Below are 27,975 nucleotides of genomic sequence, written 5' to 3' on the forward strand. Positions count from 1 at the left end.
AAGCGAGGTAACATAAGAGCTGGTGAAATTTTCTTCTCAGGGAGTGGCTTTAGAGGCAGATTAACTTTCTCGGCATGTGAGGTGGCCAAAGGAGAGATGAAGCTGCAAATGGAGGTGCTGATGCTTTTTTGCAGGGGCCTATCAAAGCTTGGCCTCACCTAGGTATAATCAGTTATAACCCCAGGGGTGACCATTCTGCCCGTGTGTTCTGATCTTCTGGGATAACTTAATGATTAGTTTAATTGCCATACTGCCTAACAAGGAATTCAGTTTTTCTTAGCAATACTTTTTTTTTTTTTAAATTATTTTAAGCCTTTTGATTTATTTAATAGTGGGAATGGTTCAGGTTCATTTAACTTAATCATGTTTATTGAATTTTAATGTGCTCTTCTCAGTTTTACGAGCTGAACTTTTTAGAGAGTTATTCTGATTTGATTTGTGTGGGCGTTTGCTTGCATGTATGTATATGCAGTGCCCATGAAGGCCAGAAGAGAGCAGGGGATTCCCTGGACCTGGTGTTATGGGAGGTGGTGGGTGGTGGGAATAGAACTTGAGTTCTCTGGAAGAGCAGCCAGTGCTCTAAACTGCTAAGCATCTCTCGTCCCTAGTTTTATGCATGTTGATGAACATTTTTTTTTTTTAAACAGAAAAGTAAGCAGAAAGATCTGTCTCATTATGTCTCAGTAGGGGAAGGAAAGATGCATCATCAAATTGGAGGAGAATAACAACGTAGTGACCCTGACCAACATCAATTTGTGTATTCCTAGACCTAACTGGTTTCTCCCCTCTGAAGCCGAGCAAATTGATTCACTTAGTGCTCTGGGATAGTTGATGCTGGCTTGACATGGATTTTTTTTTTTTTTTTTTGCATTGATTTGATCTCTAGTACTCAGTAGCACCAGAAGTAGAGAAACACAGGAGTCAATCATGAATGATTTTAGGATTACAAAGTGAGATGTATCCCACTTGTATTTGGGTCATTTCTGTGAATCCTGTAAAATATTCTAGGACCAGAATTTTAGTTATAACAATAATAGATGCTAATTTTTCAGAACAATTTCATTTAAGCCAATCCTTTTGTTCTCACACCTAATGTATATGAAGACAACATGTTTTGGTTTTGGGGTTATGAAAATATGAACAAGTAATTTATAGCAGCAGAAGAAATGTACCCTCTAAGGTTCGCTTATTTCAAGTGCTGAACTGGGCATTTAAAGCAGCTGAGAACCATGCATGGGCTGCGCCTAAATAATTGTGAGTCTGGTGTAGAGAAAACTGCCTCCATTTTAATGCCTACTATGTATATACTTGGCATTGTGCTAGGTGCTTTCCCTACTGACAGCTGCTTGGTTAGGATTCTAGCCCAGATCCAGCAGCTATTTAAATTAAAATGACAACGAAACCACTGTATGTCTCTTGGGCTCAGTTCATTAATAGTTGCCACAGCTGCCACGCCCGTTATAAGACCCTGACACCATAATTAGGATAATTAAATCTCTGGGCCTGGATCCTTTAGGTCATTGAGTTAGCAGGGGCGACAGCTGTTCTGTTTGCCACTAGTTTGAGAATCACAATACTCGGTTCTTTCAGTGCGAGGTGCAAAGCGTGTGGGGCTGCTGCAATCCCATGAAAGAAAAAGCAGAGAGACACAAATAAGAAGCTTGAAAGAGAATAGGAACAAGACTTAACTACTGGAGGCTTCAGACAATGTAAAACAAAAACAAAAATACCAGAGACGTAGGGTGGGAAAATCGAGGCTCTTTAAATTTAGGCAGAGGTCTACAGAAGGGGTTCTAATCGACACTGGCAAACCCCAGTCTTGTCTTTTCCATTTCACCATCTCAAGTACTACCTATCCTCAATTCCCCTCCTCTTTGCCCTTCCTATGAGAAACCAGAAGGCTCTCTTTTTCCATGCAAGTCAGAGAAGGGGCCGATACTCTCAAATCTGAGTGGTGCGCACTCTCGTCCTTTAGGCAGGGCTAATTTATTTTCTGCCCTCTCAATGTCCCTTCGGTTCAAGGATACTGTCATTCTGGCTGTCTTAGGGGGAGGGCCTGCGACGTCCATGCTGCCATGGAAACGCGCCGCCGTGTTCCTTTTCTTACGCGCGGGCGGGCACTCCACCTTAGCCACCTATCAGCCGCAGGCGTTCCTGAGTGGCGGACGGCAGCAGCGAATGGGCGGCCCGATACCGCGTGACGTGACGGGAAAAGGGGGAGCTCTCGGCCGGTGGCGACGGTGGCGACCTGGGGATCGACCTGGAGGGGCCTGGGCACCGTGCAGAGACCTCTAGATCCAGCGCGAGGGACCTCCCGCCGGGATGCCAGGTAGCGCTGGGAGCAGAGCGGGGCGAGCCGACCGCGGGGGGCCCCGGCGGCAGGCTGGAAGGGCTGGCTGCCCAGAGGGGGCGGGGTGGCAAGCATGGCGGCGGTGACGGGGATGGGGTTGGAGGGCCTGGGGAGGGGGTAGGGAGGCGGCCACCGCGGTGGTACCGAGGCCGCGCACGGGCTGTGGGCTTCCCGCCCGCCGGGGTTACCAAAGGCTCTTCCTGGGGCTCAGAGGCGGCAAAACGCTGGGAGAGTTGTGGGAGGGGGATGGAAAGGGGCGGGGAGAAGAGGTGAGGAAGGAAGCTAGGGTGTCTGAGGGAAGGTGAAGAGAAAGGAGGGAGGGAGGGACCGAAGGATCCAGAGGCTCGTCGTAAATAACGGAGAAACGAGGAGGGGTGGGGGGTAGCTGGGAAAGTACTTCGAGCGATTGCAAATACATGCTACTCAGAGGAGCCTTAGGCTGGTCCCTTCCAGCTCCCTTCACTTCCGCCCCGTTATTTGGTCTCAGATTGTGTGAGGAAGGCTGTGGGATTACTCTCCGAACTGATCTTTTGTTATTCCATTCCAGGGGAGCAGATGGACCCGACTGGAAGTCAGTTGGATTCAGATTTCTCTCAGCAAGACACTCCTTGCCTGATAATTGAAGATTCTCAGCCTGAAAGCCAGGTTCTGGAAGAAGATGCAGGTTCTCACTTCAGTATCCTGTCTCGACACCTTCCCAATCTGCAGATGCACAAAGAGAACCCCGCATTGGTGAGTGAGAGATGGCCGATTTGAAAACCGTCGAGCAGAGTTGGGTTCTCATTTTTTCGACTTCTAATCCAAAACTAACCCAGAAAACTTCCGTGTTTAGGAGGCCATTATCTTTTGAATGAAGTTGGTGGGAAAAAAACAAAAAACAAACAAACAAAAAAACAAAAAACGCCCCAAAATCAACACATTCGCACACACAAAAAAGTCCGTTGTGCACTACCTTGAGAGTCTTACATGAATGTATATTTTCTAGGATATTGTGTCAAATCCAGAACAGACAGCTGGAGAAGAACCAGGAAAAAGTAATAGCTCATTCAATGAACATCTGAAAGAAAAGGAAGTTGCAGGTAAGCAGTCTGAGGCTTGAATCTCCTTTGCAGTGTTTCTGGTACTGTTGGAGCAGAATAATTTAAATATACGATTGAGCTGCTGTGTGTCAGGAAGCCTAGTGTGTTGTCCGGTGCACAGTAAGCCTTCAGAAACTCAGGAGTAGATTAGTGTTGCCTAAATACCTGAATTTGCATTAAAGTTTGGTGGCGAATGTCTTTTCGGCTAATATCCAATTACTGTTATTTTTTTTTCAGATCCTGTGGATTCTTCTCATTCGGGTACATGTGGTTCCATCAGTCAGGTCATAGAACAGTTACCTCAGCCAAACAGGACAAGCAGGTACACCAGTGTCTGAGGGAATTGATTTCAGTTTATTATTCAATCAGCTCTTACCTGTACCTGCTGGCTTACTCCAAAGATAAAGAGATTAATCTTGTTTCTGTGAATTAGGGAGTGGGCTTTGGGGCTTGGGTAGTATCGTTTTAGGACAGAACTGGGAAATGAGGCTTTGTGTAAGTACAATGTTCAGACTGTAATATGGGCCCTAAGGAGTGTTTAGTTCTTACTGTGTCTCGTGCACATTGTGATGGTGGAATCCTCTGTAGTAAGTCTGACACTGACTTGGGACACAGTCTTAGTTAAACTCTAAAGACATTGTCCCCTGCGGGGAGCACTGATGGGCAGAGGAGTTAGAAGATTTGTTTGCCTGGGTTAAGGGAGAGCTGTTCCTTCTGGCTCCAGGACTTTGCTGTCTTCCTACTCAGTGTTTCTCAGGCTTCTGTCCCAGTTCTTCTAAGGTCAAAGGACACAGACAACTTTAGGAGTCTTGAGGTGGTAGGCTGAGAGAAGAGATATCCTTGACATGGTTACAACTGTTTGCTTTACCTAAAAACAAGAGTGCTTTTTCTGGTGTGTTTTTTATTGTATGTGAACATGGTTTTCCCCTCAAGTGGAAATGGATACTTTTAAACAGCCTGCACACTAGCGGGCTCATGTTGGCCAGTGGGTAGGTTTTATTAGGTTCATAATGTTAAAATGTATTGGAGGAGTTTGAATTTAAAAATGGGAGCCTGGTGTGGTCTTGTACAAGTTTATTTCCAGTGCTACTAGAATCACTTATATGTGATTGTGCTGTTTGTAGTTTTTTAGACCGATTCTCATTCTATAGCCCAAGCAGTTCTGGAACTCACTGTGTAGTGCAGTCTGACCATCATGGTGATCCTCCTGTCTCTGCCTCTCAGTTGCTGAGACTACAGGTCTGAGCCACCATGCCTGGTGCCACTCATCTGTTACCTTTCTTTGCTTTGGTTTATAGTGTCATTGAGGAGTATGTGCCTGGCCCAGATGTGCTTTTATGGCTTTAACCTGGGGTGCATGGTGGGGACAAGAAGTGGGCATACCGCTTTGTAAACACAGCAGTGCTTTTTGGGACAGTCCATGCTGCGTTTCCTTTATTGAATCAGTGTGTTCTCGCTCTTTAGGTAAATAGCGATTTCTATGGTTGTGTTCAGTAGATGCTCAGGTGCTGTGTGACATATACTGTAGAGGGCTTTGTATCATGGGGCTTGTCACTTGGTAGGGGAGACCTAGTCTTTATCTCAGTCCTAAGTTACAGTTATGGTCATTACAAAGAGAACCAAATACAAGTAATCCAGGTGGGAGCAGAGGAATACTTCTTTAAGGAGCACAGTCTAAACAATAAATGCAAGTGTGTTAGTCACAGGTAAGTGGCTGAGGAGTAGCTGCCATGTGAGAGGAAGCTCTTTCCAGATAGCACACTTCATGTGCAAAGGCCACGAAGCTTGGGAGAATTCAAGGCCGATTCCAAAACAATATTCAGAACACAAGAATATGCACACAGCACACATAGTATACACACACACACACACACACACACACACACACACACACACACACGTACCACAAACAAGCACACATTCACATAGAATGTTTATAAGCAGCTATTTGAAACAAAAACTAACTGCTTAGGAAAATTCTTTTTCTTTTCTTTTTTTGGTTCTTCTCTGTGTAGCCTTGGCTGTTCTGGACTCACCCTGTAGACTAGGCTGGCCTTGAACTCAAAGAGAACCATCTGCCTCTGCCTCCCTCAGTGCTGGGATTAAAGGCATACACTACCATGTCTGCTAGAAAAATTTTTACCATAAAATTACAAAAAAAAAAAAAAAATTCTTGTTTTACCTAGTGTTCTGATGATATAAACTGATGTTTCTAAATAAAGACTGCCCTACTATATAATATGGAAGAAATGTATTTATTTTTATTTTCCCATGTGTGGGGTCAGGTATACACATGTACCCTGGAGGTCAGAGGACAGCTTACAGGAAGGAATCGGTTCTTTTACCATGCAGATTTTGGGGCTAGAGCTCAGGTTAATAGGCTGGTGGCAAGTGTCTTTATGGACTAAGTCATCTTACTGATCCCAAATATTGTCATTTTATTTTATTTTTTTGGGAGGAGTTTCAAGACAGGGTTTCTCTGTGTAGCCCTGGCTGTCCTGGAACTTACATGAAAGTAGATGGCTTTTTTTTTTTTTTTTTTCTATCAGCATAACTCCTGGGAGATTGATCAGGGTGTTTCTGTATTAGTAGTTTCTTCCAATCTGAGTAGTTTTAGAGTGTATCAGATATGCCATTATTCATGGGTTGAAGCATTTTTTTAAAGTTTTTTACTATTGTGAATAAAACTGTTAAGAATATTTGTGCAGATTGCAATGTTTTGTTTGTTTATGTCTTTGTGTATATGTGTGGGTGTGGATATAGAGGTCAGAGGACAACTTGATTTTCTTCTACCATGTGGATCTTGGGGATTGAACTCGGTTGTCAGGTTCAGTGTGTGTGTATAAATATGTATATATATTTACACAAAGGTCAATACAATTTACTCTATAGCTCTGCTGGCCTGGAACTCGCTGTGTAGGCCAGGGTGGCCTCGAATCCACAGATCTACCTCTTTTTGCCTCCTGCGTACTGGTTAAGGCATGGCTACCATGCCTGGCACCTCGTGCAAATTGTTTATGTGAATGTAAGCTTTCATTTCTTTATTAATGCCCAGGTTTTTAATTGCTTGGGCATGTGGTACTTGCATTAGTTTTTTTTTTTTTTTTTTTTTTTAAAGTACCAGAGTGTCTTAGAGCATCTATGTCATCCAGCAGTGTATAAATGCTCAATTTCAGTTCTCACTAGCTGTTAATGTTTGCACTGATTTTGTCTTTAGAGGTGCGCAGGGTTGAACTTGAGGTTCAGCCATGCTAAGCAATGTTCTGTTGGTTTTACTACTAGACCCTTCACTATTTATAAATTATGATATATGTGAATTAAAAAAATTTTTTTGAAAGTGTCTCATGTATCTCAGGCCAGCCTCAAACCTCAAGCTCACTGTGTAGCTGAGAATGACCTTGAACTTTTGATGTTCCTACCTCTCTCAGTTACTGGAAATACAGGCATGTATCGTCTAGCTCCATTTGCATGGTACTGAGGATGGAATCCTTAGCTTCATGCACTCTAGGCAAGCACTTTCCTAAGTGTGCCAACCTTCTTGACTGTTTTTGTTTGAACCGTTCTGATAAATGTATAGTAATATCTCATTGTGCTTTGAATTTTTCCTTTTCCTAATGTGGTTGAACCTCTTATGTGCTTTTTTTTTTGCCATCTGCCATCCAGGGAAATGTCTGTTTATGTGTCTCGCCCATTTTAAATTGAATTATTTATTTTTCACTTGCCTCTCTGCCGACCCTCGGAGTTGAACTTGGGGGCCTTGTTGCATGCTAGGCAAGTTCTCTACAGTGCTGAGCTATGTTCTTAGCTCTAGCATATCTTTTTATTTATTTATTTATTTATCTATTTATTTATTTATTTATTTATTTATTTATTTATTTATGGGGGGGGAGGGAGGTTCAAGACAGGGTTTTTCTGTGTAGCCTTGGTTGTCCTGGACCTCACTCTGTAGACCAGGCTGGCCTCCAGCTCAGGGATCAGCCTGCCTCTGCCTCCTGAGTAAGTGCTGGGGTTAAAGGTGTGAGCCACTCCTCTTGACCCCTCTTATGCCTGGAGAGTGCTTTGTAAATTCTGGATGTAGTCCTTTGTGGCTGTGTGGTTTGGTTTGTAAATATTTTCACTATGTGGTTTGTCTTTTCATCTCTTCATAAGGTTTTTCACGAAGCAAGTTTTAAATTTTTACGACATTTGTTAAGTAGTTTAATGGAATAACATGAGTAGTTTATTTTAAAAAGTCCAGGGTAGAGCTGGATGAGGAGTGAGTGAGATTCTAAGGTCTGAATATAGAAGATGGAACACTGGTGGAGCATGAGCAGGAAGGAGGAAGTCACAGTTCCGGTTTTGTTTGAGCAGCTAGGATGGAGTGGTTGCTTGAGATGGAGAAGAGGAGCCTGAAGGAGAGGCGGTTCAGGTGTAAATGGGCTGAGAGGCTTTAGAAGTGGAGATGAACAGGTTGCCCGGCTGTAGAGTCATATGGATAGTGCAGTACTTAACACTTTGAGAGCTGGGTTGGTGATGCACACCCATGACTCCAGCACTTTGGAGGCGGAGGCAGTATGGTCATGGTGAGTTCAGAGTCAGTCTGAGCTACATGCTAGGGATAGGCTGGGCTATGCAGATTGAGAGGTTTTTTTTTTTAATTTTAAATATTTATTTATTATTTGTGCAGTATTCTGCATGCATGCCAGAAGAAGGCACCGGATCTCATTATAGATGGTTGTGGGCCACCGTGTGGTTGGTGGGAATTGAACACAGGACCATTTGGAAGAATAGTCAGTGCTCTTAACCTCTGAGCCATCTCTCCAGCCCCCAGGTTTTTGGTTTTTTGTTTTTTTCTCTTTCATGTAGCCCCGGCTGTCAAGGAACTCTCCTAGTAGACCAGGCTAGCCTCAAACTCACAGAGATTTGCCTGCCTGTGCCATTCAAGTGCTAGGATTAAAGGCATGTGCCACCACTGCCTGGCTAGATTGAGACTTTCTTTAAAAAAAGAAAAAAGAAAAAAAAAGTCCAAACTGACTCTGAGTAAGGGGTTGAATACAGCTGGAGAAGAGGGCCTGGGGCTGCTGGAGCTCACCTCCACTTAGATGTCAGGGACATAGAATTGTCGCCAACAGACAGAAGGCTCAGGCACATGATTTTCAATGTCTCTTTAAATTTTTACAAAATGTTATTTGTTTTTATGTGCGCATGTGCATGCCATGGCCTTGTCTGGAGGTCAGTGTAGCTTGTGGAAGCTGGTTCTCTCTTTTTACCATATAAGGCCCATGAGTAGAAGTCAGGTTGCTACTTCCGCTGTGTGGCTTCAGGGAACGAACGCAAGTAATCCGGCTTCATGGCAAGCACCACTACCTGATGAGCCATCTTACTGGCCCAGAGTTTTCCATTGTATTTATTAAGCTGGGTGGTGGTGGCGGCACAACCTTTCATCCAACACTTGGAAGGCAGAGGCAGGCTGATCTCTATGATTCCCAGGCCAGCCTGGTCTACAAAGTTCCAGGACAGCCAGCGCTGCACATAGAGACATTGAGAAACTAAAACAATCTGTTTTGACTTTTCCTTAAGTGTACCTACCTGTGAGGGTTTGTGCATGTGTGTTTGGTGCTAGTGTATGTCAACAGAGGGCATTTGTACCCTTGGAGCTAGAGTTGCAGTTGTGAGCTACTAGAGATGGATGTTGGGAACTGAATTTAGGTCCTCTGTAAGAGCAGTGTATACTGTTAATCACTGAGTTGCCTCCACAGCCCAGGTTCTTATTTTAAAAGAGATAAAAGGACCTTCCGCCCTTTCCTTGTATGTGTATACTTTGTGAGGAACTGACATGGGATAGATAGTACATACTCCTTTGTCCCCAAAAAGTAATGATAGCCTCTTAGGTGACTGTGGTACTGTTAACCCACCTACAGAAACATTAATTCCAAGGGCTGCAGAGATGGCTGAGCAGGTAAGAACACTTGCTGCTTTTGCAAAGGACCCAGGTTCGGTTCCCAGTACCCACATGGTTCAAAAACATTCATAACTCCAGTTCCAGCAGATATGAAACCCTCTTCTGACCTCTGCAGGCACATGAATGCATGTCGTGTACATACATACATGCAGATAAAACACTGGTATACATAAAATATACACAAACAGACAAGTAATTCCATACTAATAATACAATTTAGATTTAGACTTTTCTAATTGTGTCAAAGATGTCTTTTATATTATATTTTACTTATTTATTGGATTTGGGATTCAGCATAGATGTTTAATTGTTTCAAACTTTTTTCTTTCTTTTGATTTGATTTTATTTTTTTTTTGAGACGGTCTTTTTTTGCAATAGAAGACTTTGTAAATATTTTTTTATTTTTAAATAATTTTATACATTCACTTGTATCTCAGCTGTACCCCTCTCCCTCTTTCCCTCCCAATCCTCCCCTCCCTCCCTCATCTCCTCCCTGCTCCCTTCCGAGTCCACTGAGAGGGGGTGTCCTCCTCTCCTTTCATCTGGTCCTAGCTTATCAGGTATCTTCAGGATGGTTGCAGTGTCCTTATCTGTGGCCTAGCAAGGCTGCTCCTCCCTCAGGGGGGAAGGAAAGCTCATGAGTTCATGTCAGAAACAATTCCTGTCCCCCTTACTAGGGAACCCACTTGAATACTGAGCTACCATGGGCTATGTCTGAGCAGGGGTTGTAGGTTATATCCATGCATGGTCCTTGGTTGGATAACCAAGACCCCTGTGCTCAGATATATTTGGACCTTGTGGGGCTCCCTCTCCCCTCTAGGATATACTAATTCCTCCTTCCTTCATATGATTCCCTACACTCTGCCAAAGGTTTGGTTATGGGTCTCAGCATCTGCTTTGATGAGACAGGGTCTTTATGTAGTCTTGGGTTTATTGGAGCTTGTGTAGACCAGGCTGTCCTCAAAGGCACAGAGATCTACCTGCCTTTGCTTCCTGAATGATGAGATTAAAGGTGTGTGCTACCATGCCCAGCATTTCAAACATTTTTATGTTTGATGGATTATGAAATTAATAATTTTCCTAATACTGAATTTACTCCTCCTTCTTCCTACTCTCTCCTCCCTTTCTTTTTGAGCAGGAGTATATGCTGACCTCAAACTTGAGATCCTCCTGCCTCAGCCTCCCAAGTGCAGAAATTGCAAGGATTTACCACATGTTCACTTGAGCTCCTTCCTCCCTCCCTCCCTCCCTCCTTCCTTCCTTCCCTCCCTTCCTTTTTTGTTTTTTGAGACGTGGTTTCTCTGTGGAACAGCCCTGTCTGTTCTGGAACTCACTCTGTAGACCAGGCTGGCCTCAAACTCACAGAGATCTGCCTGCCTCTGCCTCCCTGGTGCTGGGATTAATGTGTTCCACCACTGCCTGGCTCGTGATTCTTTGCTTTTCCTTCCTTCCTTCCTTCCTTCCTTCCTTCCTTCCTTCCTTCCTTCCTTCCTTCCTTCCTTCCTTCCTTCCTTCCTTTCTTTCTTTCTTTCTTTCTTTCTTTCTTTCTTTCTTTTTCTTCTTTCTCTCTCTCTCTGGTTCTCTTTCTTTCTTTCCTTAGTTTTTATTTTTTTATGTATGAGTTCTTTATCTGCATGTACACCTGCATGCCAGAAGGGGGCATCAAATCACATTATACATGGTTGTGAGCCACCATGTGGTTTCTGGGAATTGAACTCTGGACCTCTGGAAGAGCAGTCAGTGCTCTTAACTGCTGAGTCATCTGTCCAGCCCTTGAGATTATTTCTTTCTAGATAAAAACTTTCAAAAGTAAGTTTGGGCATATGCCTGTAATCCCAACTCTTAGGTAGAGGCAGGAGGATACCAAGGTCATTTTGGTTACATACTGAGTTTTTTTAAAAAAAGAAAACACTGGAATTGCTGCTTAGGAACATTTTTAAGCTCTTGATACAGCATTCTAAATTATTTTCCAGAAAGTATCATTTTATATTCATCATATATAAATGTTTTTCTGTACTTAGTTGGTATAGTGCTGAATGATAATATCGTATTTAACATATGTTATGTATATTAAATATGTTTTTTTTTTTCTCTTTCCTTTCTTTTTTCTTATGAGAGTATCATGTGGCCCAGGCTGGCCTTAAACTTATTATTTAGCAAAAGCTAACCTTCAATTTCTGATTCTTTTTTCCACCTTCCAAATACTGGTTTTTTTAGGCCTGTGCCAGAATGCCTGGCTACATTTGTTTTTTGTGTGTGTATGTGTGGTTTCTTTTTTTCTTTCTTTCTTTTTTATTTTTTAAAATTTTTTAATTTTTATTTTTTTATTTATTTTTGAGACAAGGTTTCTCTTTGTTGTCCTGCTTGTCCTGGACTTGCTTTGTAGACCAGGCTGGCCTTGAACTCACAGAGATCTGCCTGCCTCTGCCTCTGCCTCTGCCTCTGCCTCTATAGGCATGCACTACCTCGCCCAGCTTTTTTGTGGTTTCTTTACAAGTTTAAAGATAACTTGTATTTCTGATTTTAGAGTTCACTGCTACCCATTTATGTTTGGTTTCTTCATATCAATTCTGTATCTTTTATGTAGTTGTATGTTGTATCTGTTACTATTTTTTGATTAATTTTTGTCTTAATATTATGTATATTAAATTTTGATTATGGTATTAACATCTTTAAAAAAGATATATTTTTGCTGGGTGGTGCACGCCTTTAATCCCAGTACTTGGGAGGCAGAGACAGGTGGAGCTCTGTGAATTCCAAGTCAGCCTGGTTTACAGAGCGAGTTCTATGACAGCCAGCGCAACTTAAAGGAACTCTGTCTCAAAAGAAGTTATATATATAAAATATATAATATTATATATAAACTTCTTAATATATATTATATATAACATTATATATAATATATATTGGGTATGTACGTGTGAGTGTAGGTGCCTGCAGAGGCCAAAAGAGGGTGTTGGATCCTTTGGACCCAGAGTTACAGGCTGTTGGGAGCCTCTTGATGTGAACATTGGGAACTGATCTTGGCTTTGGAAGAGAAATATGCTTTATTATATCTCTCCAGCCCTGATTTCTTTTTAGTACATAACTTCCTAACTTTAATTTTATTGAGATTCTTTGGTGTAGCCTGAGGTTTTTTTTTACCAAAGTACTTTTGAATTTTGATGTAACTTTGAGTGTCACTGACCACCCAGCACAAATTTATTTCGTTATGTGGTGTTAATTCTTCTCAGTGAAAGATTTTTCTATTTCTGGTCATAAGATGATAAAATTTAAATGTATTTATGATTTTCTTCTATTTAGCTTTTGTTACGTGGTACAATATTTTGAATCATTAACTTTTTATGTACTTTTCAATAGGCATACTGAAATCCTGGGGGTTTGTTTACATTTCTAATGTACCTAAGGGGTAGTTGGCGTGTGAGGTTGTCAGTGTGCTTTGAGCAGGGCCTCCCTCTCTGGGACCATCACATGGTTGTGTTCTTTCACTGCAGCGCTCTGGGAGTCACAGTAGAAGCTGCTTCTCTCCCAGAGGAGGAGCAGGAGGAAGAGTTGGAAGAGGAGAAAGAAGAGATGGGAGCAGAAGCTCCTGACGCTGATACACGTTCTCTTGGTGCTGAAGGTAGCCTGTGCCCTTTCCGAATAATAGCTTCTTCTCATGCCCCTTAACTGTGAACACACAGGTAGCTAAATTTCTCTTTACCGTGTAATAAATTTATTATGACTAAGCCAAGAATCGCTAAGGAATTTACCTAGTAATTTAAGATGTCTCACTGAATTTGATGACTGAATTTTCTTTTCCAAAGTCCTGACAGAATATTTCAGAAAATAAACAGTTTTGGAGATTTCATCCATTACTTTTGACCTGTGACAAGACAGAATATCGTGGTTGGGTACATACAGAGCGAAGCTGCTTTACCTTACAGTACTTAGGGAACAAGGGAGAGAGAGGAGGGGAGACAGGGTTGCCCTGTCCCTGACAATCTAATTTCCTTCTACTAGGTCCTTCTCTTAAAGGGTCCACTACTTGGTGTGGTGCTCAGCTGTGATCTTAGCAGTTAGGAATCTAGACAACGTTGCCTTGCATTTGAAGCCAGCCTGGGCTATAAAGTGAGACCCTGTCACCATCAAAGCAATAAAAAAAAAAAAAAGGTTCCACACCTTTTAATGGTACCACATGCAGTGACTAAGCTTTCAATTCATAGCCTTGGGAAACTAATATTAAAGACCCCAAACGGGGCAGTCAGCTGGGCTTGTTGATACATACGTAGAATTCCAGCACTCAGGAAGGCTGAGAGGCAGGAGGATTACAAGTTCAAGGTCAGGCTTGGCGTTATAGCATGACTTCTGAAAACAGAAGCAAACAAATGAATCATTACATTGTTCATTGACTAGCTCCCTTTCTACATTCTGTTTCTTTCTCCTTTTGCATTTGTTTTTTGAGTACCTTTGGGTGTTGTACCTACAGATCATTGACATAGTCTACCATATTGAGTATTTATAAGGCTTTATAGTACCTACGTTTTTGCTTTATTATATCTCCTTTTACAAGCTACATTTTTTAATATATATTTTATTTATTTTATGTATATGAATACTCTATCTGCATGTACACCTGCATGCCAGAAGAGGGCATCAGATCACATTATAAACGGTTGTGAACTACCATGTGGTTGCTGGGAATTGAACTCAGGACCTCTGGAAGAGCAGACAGTGCTCTTAACTGCCGAGCCATTTCTCCACCCAAGCTACATTTTTTTTAAAGATTTATTTATTATGTACACTGTGTCCTGCCTGCATGTGTACCTGCAGGCCAGGTCTCATTATAGATGGTTATGAACTACCATGTCGTTGCCGGAAATTGAACTCAGGACCTTTGGAAGATCAGTCAGTGCTCTTAACCTCAGAGCCATCTCACCAGCCCTACAAACTACATTTTATTTATTAATTTTATGGTGTGTGTGTGTGTGTGTGTGTGAATGCAAATTCTATGGCACACATGTGGAGGTCACAACCAACTTGTAGGAGCTGGTTTTTTCTTTCCACCACGTAGATCTCAGAGAATCAAACTCAGGTTGCTCTGTCAAGCTCTGGGCAGCAGGAGCCTTTACCTTCTGCACTTTTTAGCTGTTCCCTTACCCTTATTCAAATACATTATTTTGAAATGTATTTGTCAATACTCTAGTTTCTCATCAGATCATGTAATTGCTTTTACACCCAGTTTAATACATTTTTTCCTGACATTTCTTTTCATGTGGGGCTTGGGATTGAGCCAGTGCTCAGCTTCTTAATACATATTGTTCTGGAATAATTATGTGTGACAAGGCTTTGATGTGAGACATTTAATGTGATCCTTGGAGCTGGCAAGATGGCTCAGCATGTAAAGGTACTTGCCAGTCAAGCCTGATGCCCTGAGTTCTGTCCCTGGAAGAGTCCACATTGTGAAAGGAGAGAACTGACTCCTGCAAGTTGACCTCTGACCTCCACACTTAGCTGTGGTGTTTGTTTGTGTGTGTGTGTGTGTGTGTGTGTGTGCACTCATAGACACAAATGCAAAGATTGCTTTAAACATGATCCTCTTTAGCTGAGACAACAGCGTGCACATTGGTAATGTTGTGGGGTGATAACTAATTTCTTGGAGTTTTGTTCCTAGAGTCTTCACAGTTGGGCTTTGGGGTTCTGGAGCTGTCCCAGAGTCAAGATGTTGAAGAACACTCAGCGCCATATGATGCCAACCAAGAGCATCTGCAGTTGGTGACCACCAACTCGGGTTCTACCCAGCCATCTAATGTGGATGCAAATAATGGTATAAAATAAGTTTTCTTACATGTGGAGTTGATTATATGTTTTATTTTATCTTCACTCTAGAGCAAGTTTCTTTTTCTTTTTTTTCCTCTAAGGTTTTGTTTATTTGTTTTTCTTTTTTTGTTTTGTTTGTTTGTTTGGATCTCACCATGCAACTCTGGCTGGTCTGGACTTAGAATGTAGACCAGGATGGCCCTGAACTCAGAAACTCACTGGCTTCTTCCTTAAGCTTAGAAAAAAAAATTAATTTACTTTGTGTGTGAGTGTTTCACTTTTATGTATGAATGTCTACAGCATGTTTGCCTGTGCCTACAGAGGTCAGAAGAGGGCACCAGGTTCCCTGGAACAGATGGCTGTGAGCCACTATGTAGGTGCTGGGAACAACACCTGGGTCTTAATGCCAGACCGAGAAATGCTCTTAATTGCAGAGTTACGTTATGTCTGTCTGTCTGACTCTCTTTTTGGCTTTTTCCAGACAGTGTTTCTCTGTGTAGCCCTGGCTTTCCTGGAACTTACTTTGTAGACTGGGGTAGCTTAGAACTAGGAGATGTGCCTGCCTCTGCCTCCCAAGTGCTAGGATTGGAGGTGTGTACCACCAAGTTCAGCTTTTCACGAAATTTTAAAGCTGTCCGAGTTAACGCGTCAGAAATTCGCAGAGTGTGCAATAAGTGATAGCTTGCAGATTGATATTTCCTCTAAGTAGGTCATTGCTTACTTCTTCTTTGGGATGATCCCTATTTATTTTTTAAATTGAATTTATGTGTATGTGTGTGTTACCTGTGAGGCTAAAAGAGGGCATCAGATCTCCTTTAGTTGGAGTTACAGGTGGTTGTAAGTTACTCAGCATTGGTGCCGGGAATTGAACGCTGATCCTGAAAGAGCAGCATGCACTCCTACCCTCTGAAACATTTCTTTAGGGCTGTGCATGCGTGTGTGTGTGTATGTTTCTTTATCTGCATCTCTCTGTATATATAGGTAACATTTTTATTTATTCTTTGAGAATTCCATACAATATTTTTTTATTATATTCACTGAACTCCTTCCAGGTCCTGCCCTACCCACCCAACTTCATGTTTTCTCCCTCCCTCTGTTTGAATGAAACAAAAACCCGTGTAGTCTACTTCATGATATCTGGCTCTTCCTGGGCATGTGGCCTGCACTGGAGTGTGCTTTATATACTAAATGTCATGCTCTAAAGAAAACTGACTTTCCTCTCCCAGTAGTAATCAAATGCCTATAGCTCCTTACCTAGGGGCAGAACTTCGTGCTCACCTTTCCACCTCCATGCTAAGATTTTGTCTAGTTTGAACTTGCACAGAACTCGTGTATATTCTCACAGTCCCTGTGAGTTCATATATGTTTGTCCTGTTGTGTTTGGAAAATACTGTTTTCTTGATGTCATCTACCACTTTTGGCTCTTCAAAAAAAAATTTTTCCCCTCACTTTTGTTTAGCTCCTTAAGCCTTGAGGGGAGAGATTTGATATAGACATCACATTTAGGACTGACCAAAGCGTCTTGCTCTTTGCATGTTGACCAGTTGTGGAGTACTCTGCTAAGTACCATCTATTACAAGAAGAAGCTTCTCTGATGAGGATTTGAGTGATGCAGCGACTACTAGTGTAGCGATATGTCAGTAGGAGTCATTTTTTACTGTCTCAGTTTAGCAGAGTGATAGAAGTAGGTTTTCCCCAGTGGCCCATGAGCTATCTAGCTTCAGGTTCTTGGTCTCATCGACATTTCAGGTATGGGTTCTATCTCATGGAAAAGGCCTTTAATCCAGTTTAAAAAAAAAGTAGTTGGTTACTCCTATAACATTTGTGCCATTATTATATCATTGGGCATAACTTTCCAGGCCGATTGTTGTAACTCAAAGGATAATGGCTAGGTGAGGTTGATGAGTATTTTTTTTTTTCTCTAGTAGTATATGTAGCACCTTCTAGCACTCTGAATACTAGCCAGTAGGGATGAAGCATCTAGTTGAGTATTAGTTAGGATTTTTCTATCTTCTATAACCTAAGTATGTGGTGTCTTCAGTGATAGTGTTTGTTCCTCAGAATCTGGAGGCTAACTGATAGTATTCGCAATACACTGTAATGTTTGAGAGGTCTCTGGGACCCATTAGCCAACAACTCAAAAAGTGGTAACCCATTTCTGGTACTGAGTGTTTTATTTGGTAGTATATGGTGTCTAGTTAGGGTATTGTCCCTCTCTTATATAGCTCTTGATATTTTAAAATTAGACTCATTTCTACTAAGATTTTTACCTTTTGAGAATCATTTGGGCCGCTTTTAGTACTTTGAAAAGTTAAATATCTGCTTTGTGTCTCTTCCTATATTTTAAGCAAATAAATGTGAAGACCAGTCCATTGAAGATATTGTCATGGTAGAACAGCCCATCAAAGACATCCCTGTTACAGTACAGCCCGGTAAAGGCATCCCAGTGGCAGAAGAACAAAATCTATCACCTGCAAGGTAAGCTATGTATTCTCTAAAGGTACCTGTGGGATTTTACTGTGGCTCTACAGGAATTTCATTTTGGCTTTGACAGTGCTAATTGTCATTAGAAATTGCTGATTCTTCCTCTCACATTTTGTAAATACGGCATCTTGTTTTTGTGCAGTAGAAATACTGATTATAAATATGGCTTGCTTATGCAGTCTTAGTCTGTGTGCTCTCATCTTAATGCAGGCTTATTACAAAGGTGCATCATTGCTTCTGTAACTATAATCCTTAATCTTTGGTTAACACTCTGTCTGGGTAATCAGAGTCACTATGTGTTTGTAGGGCATTTTTTTGCTTCTCTGGGGCTAATGAAGACATAGGTGAATGTTATATTGGAAACCTTTTTTGATTCCTAAGTACCATGTTGCTTTGGATCTGTTAATTTATGGCAGAGCTAGATGGAGAGAGGTCTCTAAGTGTCTCTATTCTTAGCTTGGTAGGAATGGGGAAGTGTACTCTGCTTGGTCTGTGGCAATTTTTATATCCCAGACTATACTGACTGGCCAGTAGCAAAGGAAAACTGGGATGTTCTTTATTACAAGGAAGATGCACAAACCTTCAGTATCTTTTTCTTACTTCAATAGAAAGTTGGAGATGGGTCCTCAGCAGAGGTGGTTATTGTGCCTTCTTAGGCTTTTCATTTTTTATTGAGACAATGTTTTGCTATGTGACCCACGCTGGCCTTGAACTTTGTCGTGGCTCAACTTTCTTATTGGTAGGATTGTATGTGTATGTCCTACCATGCCCAACTAAGGCTTTTCTTTAGAAAGTTTTTTTATTTCAGTTAAAAATTTTTATTTTTTTATTGTTTTTAAACAGGGTCTCACCCTGTAGTCTGGGCTTTCTTTAGACCTAGTATGTAGCCCAGGTTGGCCTTGAACTCACAATCCTTCCACTTCAGTCTTTGGAAACACTGAGATTACAGGTATGGGCCACATGCTATCTTTCCTGTTCCATTTTTTCCTTGGGGAATAGTAGAATAAATGGAAGTCTCTGGAAAGGAGCAAAAAAAGTGAGTCTTACCTCACTTTTTTTTGGTTGAGCAGGTCAGGAGTCCTGTGTAGAGGAGTCCTGGAAAAGACCAGCAGGCAGTAGATAATGTGATTGTGGCACCAGGGAAGAGAAAAGCCACTTCAAGTTTGTGCAGAGACTTCTGTAGTAATTCTTAATCACTTGTCTGAAGTGTAAACAGACACAAAACTGGAAAGCGGTATGGCTGTGGAGCGAGGGAGTCAGGTGTGAATCCCTGGGAGCTTCGCAGTGACATTTCAGTTTTAGTAGGTTATGTAGATTAGGGCTGTTAGAATTTTTGAAGTTATTAAGTTGAAGTGTTGAAAGTAGGAGAAGCTTTTTGTTCAAAGAGGGAAACATTTGAATTTAGCAGTCTATCTTTGGTGATATGAATCTCCTAGGTCAGAAGCCCTACCTTCCAGTCCTCAAGTTTCTATTGTTGCTGTGGAAACAAAGGAACAGGTACCTGCCCAAGAGCTGCTGGAAGGGGGGCTGCAGGCTCAGACGTCATCAGAGCCTGAGCTTTCGACCACTCAGGAAGACTTGTTTGACCAGAGCAGTAAAACAGGTAGGAAAGTTGAGTGTTCCCACAGCTCCTCCTCTTGTTCCTTTTTTAATTTTAATTCTGAGGCTACAATTTAAGTTAAAAAGCCTTTTTTTTTTTATGAGTATGATATGGAAGAAAAATATATTCCTAGCCAGTCAGTGATGAGGGGCCTCAGAGAATGTTTACTAGTCAACATTTTATGTAACTTTCACTCTTTTGGAAATTGAGGACATAGTTAGTAAAACTTGGTGTTATGGACAGAGTTGCCATTTCTTTTGTCACCTTTACAATGATTTTTTGTTTTACTCGCGTGGGTAGCAGTTATCTATTTTTTAGTTGACAAAAGGCAAATTAAGGTCTAGAAGAAAGGACACAAAGCTTAGATGTGTAGAGTGGAATTTGTCTCGCACTCCTTTAGTCTCCTATTGCACATCTCAGAAAGCAAGAGCATTTCAGTGAAAAGCAGGGAGGGAGGAAGGCTGCTCCCCTTTGCATTCTGTGCTATGCTTGGTTTGTAAGACATCAAGCACGCACCCGTTAAAGCTAGCAGGGTGTATTTAAGGCATTTCTTTACACCTAGGGCTAATAGAGTTTATATTCAATCTGTCTAAGTTGATATTGTCCATTTGAGGAGAATGGGCCAATAGAGAACTTAATATTAATGAGAGTCACTATGGCTGCTCATCTATTTTAAGATTAGTATGCGGTATTTTCTGTCTCCTTTGAGGAGGCTCTACTTCTAATCATGATAATTGCTGCATTCATACCATCAGGTGTCATGCGCATTGTTTTGACTTCTCCCATCTGCATCATGGCATGAGCTTTACTTCACCTTAGGTAGACCTTGGAATAAAAGGCTCGCTTGCTGTTTTATTATAGAAGCTTCACAAGAAAGAAGAGCAGCTAAGCAGAGGTATAAGGATTCTGGCTTTTCCTCTCTATAGTAGTTACTTTTATCATTGCTGTAACAACAAAATCTGACAAAAACAGCTTAACGAAGGAGGTTTTGGGGCTGGAGAGATGGCTCAGTGGTTAAGAGCCGTTATTGCTCTTGCAGAGGTTCAATTCCCAGCACCCACCTGGCAGCTCACAACCATTTGTAACCCCAGTTCCTGGCATCTGATGCCTGATGGGTTCCTACAGTCATGTAGTGACCTAAGCTTATGTGTGCACACACACATACACACAAAAATAATAAAGAAATGAGTAACTTTTTTTTAAAAGACAAAAAGAAGGTGTTTTTTTTTTTTTTTTCTTTCTCTCTGTCTCATGGGCCAAGTCCTAGTCTTGGTGTCAGGGAGGCTGTGGCTGTAGGGCTCTGAGAAACCAGTCAGTCACAGGGTCCATGCTCAGGAAACAGCGATCACTGCTGCTCAGCTCCCTGTCCTATTATTCAGCATGGGATTTCAGCCCATGGGAGGGTGCTGCCTACTTTCAGGGAAGGTGCTTCCTCCTCAGCTGAGCCTTTCTGGAAATACCCTCAGAGACACACTCAGAGGTGTGTTTCTATGGTGATTCTAAAAGGAGCCAAGCTGACAAAGTTAATCATGATAGCTCCACCCTTTTTCAGTTTGACACCAACACAGCACTTTAGATCATAACATTTTATCCCTTGCCCCTAAAATCTCATAATGCAGCTGCACTTAGTTGTTTCAAAAATTCCCTTTCATTCGTAGCACCCCAATATTGTTCGAAAGTTTAAAGTATCTTCTGAGACCATATCTCCTAACCATGAGCTCCTATGAGGCCGGAAAACAGGCTACATACTTCTAATATATAATGCCTGTATTCCCATTTCAAAAGGGAGGGATGGCAAAGCAAGCCTGTGACCCAGCAGGACAAACACCAAGACCTGTAGCCCATGTGGGGCTTGTGATCTTGGCATCTAGGCTCCAGCAGCCTTGGCTACTCCCTCCTCCTGCCCTAAGACCTTAAGCACAGGTGACCTCTCTCCTGGGTTAGCTCTGCTACAGCTTTCCTTGGCAGATTTCCCAAGGCTTTGGCACCTCTGGACATGTCTGGGTTCTCCATTGTGACTTAGGTTTCACCTTCCCAGCCTTATGCAGTGGCCTTGAAGGGCCTTGCTGCAGGGAGCTAACACATTGCCTTCATTGAGCAGCTTTCTAAAACTTTGGTGCAGCTTCAGGTGACCCTCTTGTTTTTAACGACTTTCATGCTTACAAAAACAGCACTACATGGTTGATGCTCCAGTTCTGCCGGCTCCAGAGGTGGCCTGTCCCTGTTGGGTCATAGTTGCTGTGGCTTCTGTGTGTTTGAGAGTGCCCTTGGAGAAACACTTCCCTAGGTAGCCATTTTGCACCAGGGAACCCATGTGGTGACATTGTCAGTTTAGGCTCTTTTTTTTTTTTTTTTTCCAAATGAGTGGGTATGGTCATACCTGCCTTTTTTCCCACCGAAGAGTATGAAGAGGTTTCTTTTTAATGACATGATTTAACAGCTATAAATGCTTTCCCTGTATACTCAGTCTGTATCTCTAAACTCACTGCACATTTTCATAGTTTTCTGTTCTTTCACTTTTGATATGAGTAGGAACAGTGAGCAGAGTGCTTTCCTAACATGGAATTTCTTCTGTCAAGCAAGTTAGTCCATTACTTCTTTTCACTTCTCTAGAGATACAGTCTTAACTCTGTAGCCCTGGTTGTCCTGGAACTTGCTATGTAGTCTAGGATGGCCTTGAACTCACAGAGATCCACCTGCCTCCACCTCGCGTGTGTTGGTAGTAAAGGTGTTCACCACCACACTCAGTCAGTCCATTTCTTGCAAATTGATAATGTTGTTAGGACATGGATAGAATGCAGCCAGATCTTTGCCATAATGTATCATGAATGGCTTATATTCAGTTGTAGAATATGTCATGAGTGGCTTATAGTTAAGTTCTAGAATATATCATGCATAGCTAATTGTTTAGTTCTAGAATATACCACCAGTGCCTTACAGTTCAGTTCTACTATATATCATGTCTCCATTCTCAGTAGAGGCCTTGTTCCCCTCCAAAGCTTTATGATCCAGGCTTCTCCTGTCTGTACTTTTTTTCTGCATTCTGGTTTTTCAGACCCTCATCTAGAATGGTCCGCTGAACTCTGCTTGCAGTGTTCTAAAGCCTTTATCTTACTTCTGCAAACTCTTCTTCATTTCTCATACAAACCAGTTTCAAAGGCCTATAATCCACTTACTAGGCCCATGACAGGCTAGGACCAACTTCAAGATTACTTTTCTCATTACTGTAATAGAATATCTGAGCAGAAATCTCAAAGACATGCCTAGATAAGTTTCTAACTCTTTACCTTCTCCATTCTTAGATTATGGTAGAAAGGACCAAGGAACTCTTTTAACTAGTTCTTTATTTAAAAAATATGGCTGGGTAGTACATGCCTTTAATCCCAGCACTTTGGAGTCAGAGGCAGGCAGATCTCTGAGGCCAGCCTGGTCTACAGAGCAAGTTTCAGGATAGCAAGGGCTACATAGAGAAACCCTGTCTTGAAAAACAACAACAACAACAAGACCAAAGCAAACCTGAAACCAGATATGGGGAGGGCTTACTGTTGACTCAAGATTTGTGGCCTGTTGATGTCCCATTGAATTGTGCTACCACCAGAAAGGACTTTTGCCCCTGAAGCGTACACACAGGGTATTGCTGTTTTTGCAGCACTGAGTAGGTTCCCCATGCAGAGACATCTGAGAAGTAAATACAACTCTGCCTTTTCTCCCCACTAGCTTCTGACGGGTGTTCTACTCCTACAAGGGAGGAAGGTGGGTGTTCTCCGGTTTCCACACCCGCTACCACCCTGCAGCTCCTGCAGCTGTCTGGTCAGAGGCCCCTTGTTCAGGAGAGTCTTTCCACGTAAGTACACCTGAAACAGCCTGGAGAGCCGGGTTGCCTCTCAGACCAGAGTTCCTTTCAAAGCTAAAAGCTGGAATCCAGGCCTTGGGAATTTTGGGGTGAGAACTTAGGGGAACTGTTTAAAGCTGTACATGTATTTTCCCATTGGAGGTTTTATAGAGGTAGCTGGAGGTTTCACTAGGAAATTAAATGCCTTGTATAGAAATGTAATACATCAGAACCAAGCATTTGCTCCTCCATTTTCTAGCATTTCTGTCACTTAACAATATAGGATAGAGAATAGATTTGCTAGGGCAAAGAGATTTGCTTTTTGTTTTTGTGCTTAAATGAAAATGTGCATACTCTTCATATTATATAAAATTAGGTTAAAGAAATTTGTGTCTTAGACCTGTGAATTTCAGCTTTGGTTGTCCTGTTTAATCGCTATGTCCTTGTGTCTAGTCATTCACGTTGCCCTTACTCTTTAAAAAACTTAGTGTTTAAGAGCTGTCTGTCTCTAAGATTGTTGCTTGGGAGAACTGCTGTTAAATGTATATGCTGTTAAGTATGTGAGTTGGATATTTTTGCTATGAAGAAGTCAAAGCTAATGTCAAACCCTTGGCTGCAGTGAAATAACCTGTGATTCTCTCTTTACATAAAGGAATTCCTCAGATCTTGTTGCTCCTTCCCCCGATGCTTTCCGATCTACCCCTTTTATCGTTCCTAGCAGTCCCACAGAGCAAGGAGGGAGAAAAGGTGAGCCGTCGTGATCTGTCTGTTCATCTCAAACCAGGAGAGGAGCAGTGTGCTCTCCTGCCTTGCCAAATGCACGCTTCTTTGCGCTTTGCAATGCTCTCCCCGAGCCTCTTGTTCTTCATCTTCCTGGACATGGCCTAGGATAAACTGCTCTCAGCTCTTTGCTTTTAAGCATAGATCCTCTTAAAATTTTTCTACTATTTTAATACAGAAAAAAATGCTCTGGTGAAAATTCTTATATTTTTAAAATTGAACCCAGGAAAATTAGTATGGAGAAGTACTGGATTTGTTGTTTCCTAATTGCCTAGTACCTTCCAGTAACATGCTGACATGTTTCTAGTGAGAAAAGAACAACAAAGTTATTTCTTTATTTTTGCTTGTTATTAATTATATAATTATAATTATAATTATAATTGAAGGGTAGCTTGAAGGAGGTGAGAACAATTTTAATTTACTTTCTCTTTTGAAGAGTTAGGGTCCCTGCCACAGTGGTCTCATGTATTCCAGGCTCTTCCCTGTAGCTGAGTCTGTAGCCTTTCAACTTTGGATTCCCCCTGCATCTGTCTCCCAAGTGTTGGAATTATGGATGTGCCCCTGTGCTTGGGTGTATGTAGTGTTGGCGATCTCCTCTTGGGATCTGAGAATGGTGGGCAAGCATTCTACCCACAGAGCCAGATCCCTGCCCGTGCATTTCTAAATGTCTGTCTCTGCAAAGTTTTTCATGTAAACTCTATCAGTTTCTTCTGTTTCCTTCTGTTTTGTTTTATATATATTTGAGACATGGGCCTTGCTCTGTGGCCCAGGCTGCCCTTCAGTTAGAGATCCTTTCCCTCCCTCTCCTGAGTTGAGCTCTGTAACACCATGCGTGGTACTCTTTTTATTCACACGTCGATAAGACTGCATAGTGTACATTACTATTAAAGCACGTTGCTTATGCCAGGTGCTATCATAGCACTTTTTCATTTGCTCAGCTATTTCTCTCTCTCTCTTTTTCCTAGACAGGGTTTCTCTGTGTAACAGAGCCCTGTCTGTCCTGGCTGGTCTTGAACTCACAGAGATCCCCCTGCCTCTGCCTCCCAAGTGCTGAGGTTAAAGGCGTGTACCATGCCTAGGTTCTCTGCTATTTTGTTTTTATTTTTTTTTTGGAGACAAGGTTGCTCTGTGTAGCCCTGGCTGTTCGGGATCTTGCTCTGTAGACAGGCTGGTCTCAAACCCCTGAGATCTGCCTGTCTCTGCCTCCCGAGGGCTGGGAATAAAGGTGTGCGCCACCACCACCTGGCTGGTAGTGGTTACTTTTATGCCCATGTTGCACTTGAGAAAATGGAGTCACAGACTTCACAACTAATATACTAATATAGTTAGAATCTGAACTCAGGCTCTTGCCTGTGGGGCATTTGCTTTTGTGTGTTGGATGCTGTTCTATGGCAGCCTGCTGTCTGCACATCTGAGTCCTGTGAGTACTGAGAAATACTTGTGCAGGGTGAGCCTCAGGCCTTCTGCCCTTGTCTGTTTGCTTAGTTGTAGGTACCTGGGTAGACCAGTAGCATTCCAGTCATACACATAATTAGTGACATCTTAGTTAAAATGATGAGATTTCATTCTATGAAAAACAATATTCAGATTGTTAGGTTAATTTCTTAATTTCTTCCATCTGTAATGTGAACATGTAAAAAGAACTGTATTAAAAATCCCTTTTTTTCTGCCAGGTGTGGTTATGCATGCCTGTAATCTCAGTACTCTGGGAGGCAGAGGCAGAAGGATTGATGTAAGTTCAAGGCCAGTTTGGTTTACAAATCAAGTTCAGGACAGCCAAGGCTACACAGAGAAACCTTGTTTTCAAAAAAACTGAAAAAAGAAAAAAATGACCTGAGGGAACACAACCCGGGTTTAATTACACTTGGTATTTGGATGGTGTTTTTGTTTCTTTGGTTTTTTTTTTGTCTTTTTCCCAGAGCATTTTCTGTACTTACGAAAAAGTTTTTATGCGGTTGGCGTCATTATATATCTGATTCAGTTTTCCTTTTTTCCCCAGGTAACATCATGTGTATTTAACACATTTGCTTAATATGTGCATCCTTGTTTGTAAAGTCTCAAATGCTTTTTAGGTCTTTTTATTTTGTCATCTGTCTTAGGTTAAAATTAAATCAAAGTTTGTAATACTGAGCTAAAAATGTCATCAGGCTGTTATATGAGGGTAAGGCCAAGCGAACACAGCTAGCGTAGGCATTGAAGTGGGCAATGCAGCCAGTTGATAACATGAATGTAAACTGGGGAAAACTAAAAGTGGTTTTTGACTGCTCTGGTTGGGGTCAAAGCCTGAAAAAATAAAAGGCTGCTTTGGCTAGCGCTGAGAATGGCTTTGGTTGCCTTGAGTAGGTAGTATATCACGCAGAAACAAGTTTTTACATTTTATTTTATATGTATGGATGTTTAGCCTGCATGTGTGTTTGTGTTCTGCATGTCTCCCTGGTGCCCTCCAAGGCCAGGATAGGGTTGGATCTCATGGAACTTGAGATGTGCAGATGGCTATGAGCTGCCAGGTGGGTGCTAAGAAGCAAACCTGTGTCCTTTGGAAGAGCAAGTAGCCTGTGCTTTTAACCTCTGAGCCATATCCCCAGCCCTGGGAACAATGTTTTGTGTTCTCTGTGTGTGTTTCCTCCTGGGCAGTTTGTGTTGGGATCAGTGTCTTGGTTCTGAGATAAATCAGTGTTGATTGGCATTGGTAGCTCTGTGTTTACTGTTGTCGGTCTCTGCACGTAGCAGTACTTAAGTGCAGCTATAATGAGTGTATACATACTTAGATAATTGACTTAGAGTGATGAGCAAGTTCATTGCTTTTCAAGGTCTGGGGCAGAAGATGTGGTGGTTAAATTTGGTGGCATTGCAGGCTGGGGGAATGGCTCAGCAGTTGAAGTACATGCTGTGTAAGAAAGAGGACTAGAGTGGGGATCCTTAGAACCTCTGTAAATGCAGGTCGAGCATGGTGTCCTGTCATAAATCTAGCCTCAGAAGGAGGAGGTAGGATCCATGGAGCAAGCTGGCTAGCAACGTTAGGAAGAGTCATTAAGGAAGAGTCTCCACATCAAACTTGGGCCTTCATAGGCACCACCCCACATGTGCACACACACTTGCACGCCCACACATGTAGACATTCATACAACGCATACCTACCACATGCACAAACACATGAGAAAATTAATCTGACTATTCCTACAGGTGGTGTGAAAATGAACTGTGTACTCTGGGAGGGCTCGAAGGGGGCATGTCATTTACATTTCTTATGGGCAGGGTGGGCATCCACAGATGGAATATCATTTTAGTCTGAATCTGAAATTAGATGGGGATTGCCGAGATGATTAAAAATGCCTGACTGGAAAGTCTGAGTTTGGTCCCTGGAGCCATGGTGGAGGAAGGGAGCCAACTCCTGAAAGTTGTCCTCTGAGTGTATGTGTGCGCGTGTGCACGTGTGCCTCCCTCCCTTCCACAGTGTGGGATTGCTGGGACACAACCTACTGTCATGTCAAGTTTCTGAAAAGTAGGAGACCATTTTAGGGATGGAAATTTCTGTAGCCTAATTGCTGTTGGTGGTATTGGAACGTGAGTAATATTGGTGAGTGATAATTGTCATTCGTTTTTCTGTGTGGAACCAGATGAGCCCATGGATATCTCAGTGATACCTGAAGAAGGAGGGAAGCCTTTCCAGAAGCTTCAGGGTGACGAAGCAGTGGAGGTAGAAAAACCCCTTCTTCCATCTCTGCCTGCTCTGTCGCCACAAGCCTCAACACCAGTTTCTCAGAGCACACCAGTCTTCACTCCTGGCTCGCTTCCCATCCCGTCTCAGCCTGAGTTTTCCCATGTGAGTTTTGTAGGGAGAGTTCCCATCTCCTGATGCTTTTCCTTCCCTTCTCACTTTGTGGCTCAGGGATTTGAACCTAGGGATGTATAGATTCTAGGCAAGTGTTTTGCCACTGAGCTACATATCTAGACCAATCTTTAAAAAAAAAAAAAAAGTATTCTAAGCTGGGTGGTGGTGGTGGTGCACGCTTTTAATCCTAGCACTGGAGAAGCAGATGCGGGTGGATCCTTGTGAGTTTGAGGCCAGCCAGGTCTGTAGACAGCCAGGACTACATAGAGAAAACCCTG

The 27,975-nt window shown here is 42.2% G+C and overlaps 1 protein-coding gene across 3 annotated transcripts in view; it reads left to right on the forward strand.

Annotated features, from left to right (window-relative positions):
• Positions 1–2,142: 2,142 nt before the first annotated feature.
• Positions 2,143–27,975, forward strand: part of Tp53bp1 (tumor protein p53 binding protein 1) — a 69,916-nt gene continuing 44,083 nt past the window's right edge. For all 3 annotated transcript variants that reach the window (XM_055626239.1, XM_055626308.1, XM_055626399.1), the window contains exons 1-11: positions 2,143–2,329; positions 2,898–3,082; positions 3,336–3,429; positions 3,667–3,751; positions 12,865–12,992; positions 15,024–15,176; positions 17,518–17,647; positions 19,090–19,256; positions 22,971–23,097; positions 23,738–23,832; positions 27,483–27,688. In XM_055626239.1, the coding sequence (XP_055482214.1) occupies positions 2,323–2,329; positions 2,898–3,082; positions 3,336–3,429; positions 3,667–3,751; positions 12,865–12,992; positions 15,024–15,176; positions 17,518–17,647; positions 19,090–19,256; positions 22,971–23,097; positions 23,738–23,832; positions 27,483–27,688 (1,377 nt within the window). In that variant the 5' untranslated portion in view covers positions 2,143–2,322. The remainder of the gene's footprint in view (positions 2,330–2,897; positions 3,083–3,335; positions 3,430–3,666; positions 3,752–12,864; positions 12,993–15,023; positions 15,177–17,517; positions 17,648–19,089; positions 19,257–22,970; positions 23,098–23,737; positions 23,833–27,482; positions 27,689–27,975) is intronic.

The sequence above is a fragment of the Psammomys obesus genome, unplaced genomic scaffold (genome assembly GCF_907164565.1).
Source record: "Psammomys obesus unplaced genomic scaffold, mPsaObe1.curated_primary_1811, whole genome shotgun sequence".
NCBI lineage: Eukaryota > Metazoa > Chordata > Mammalia > Rodentia > Muridae > Psammomys > Psammomys obesus.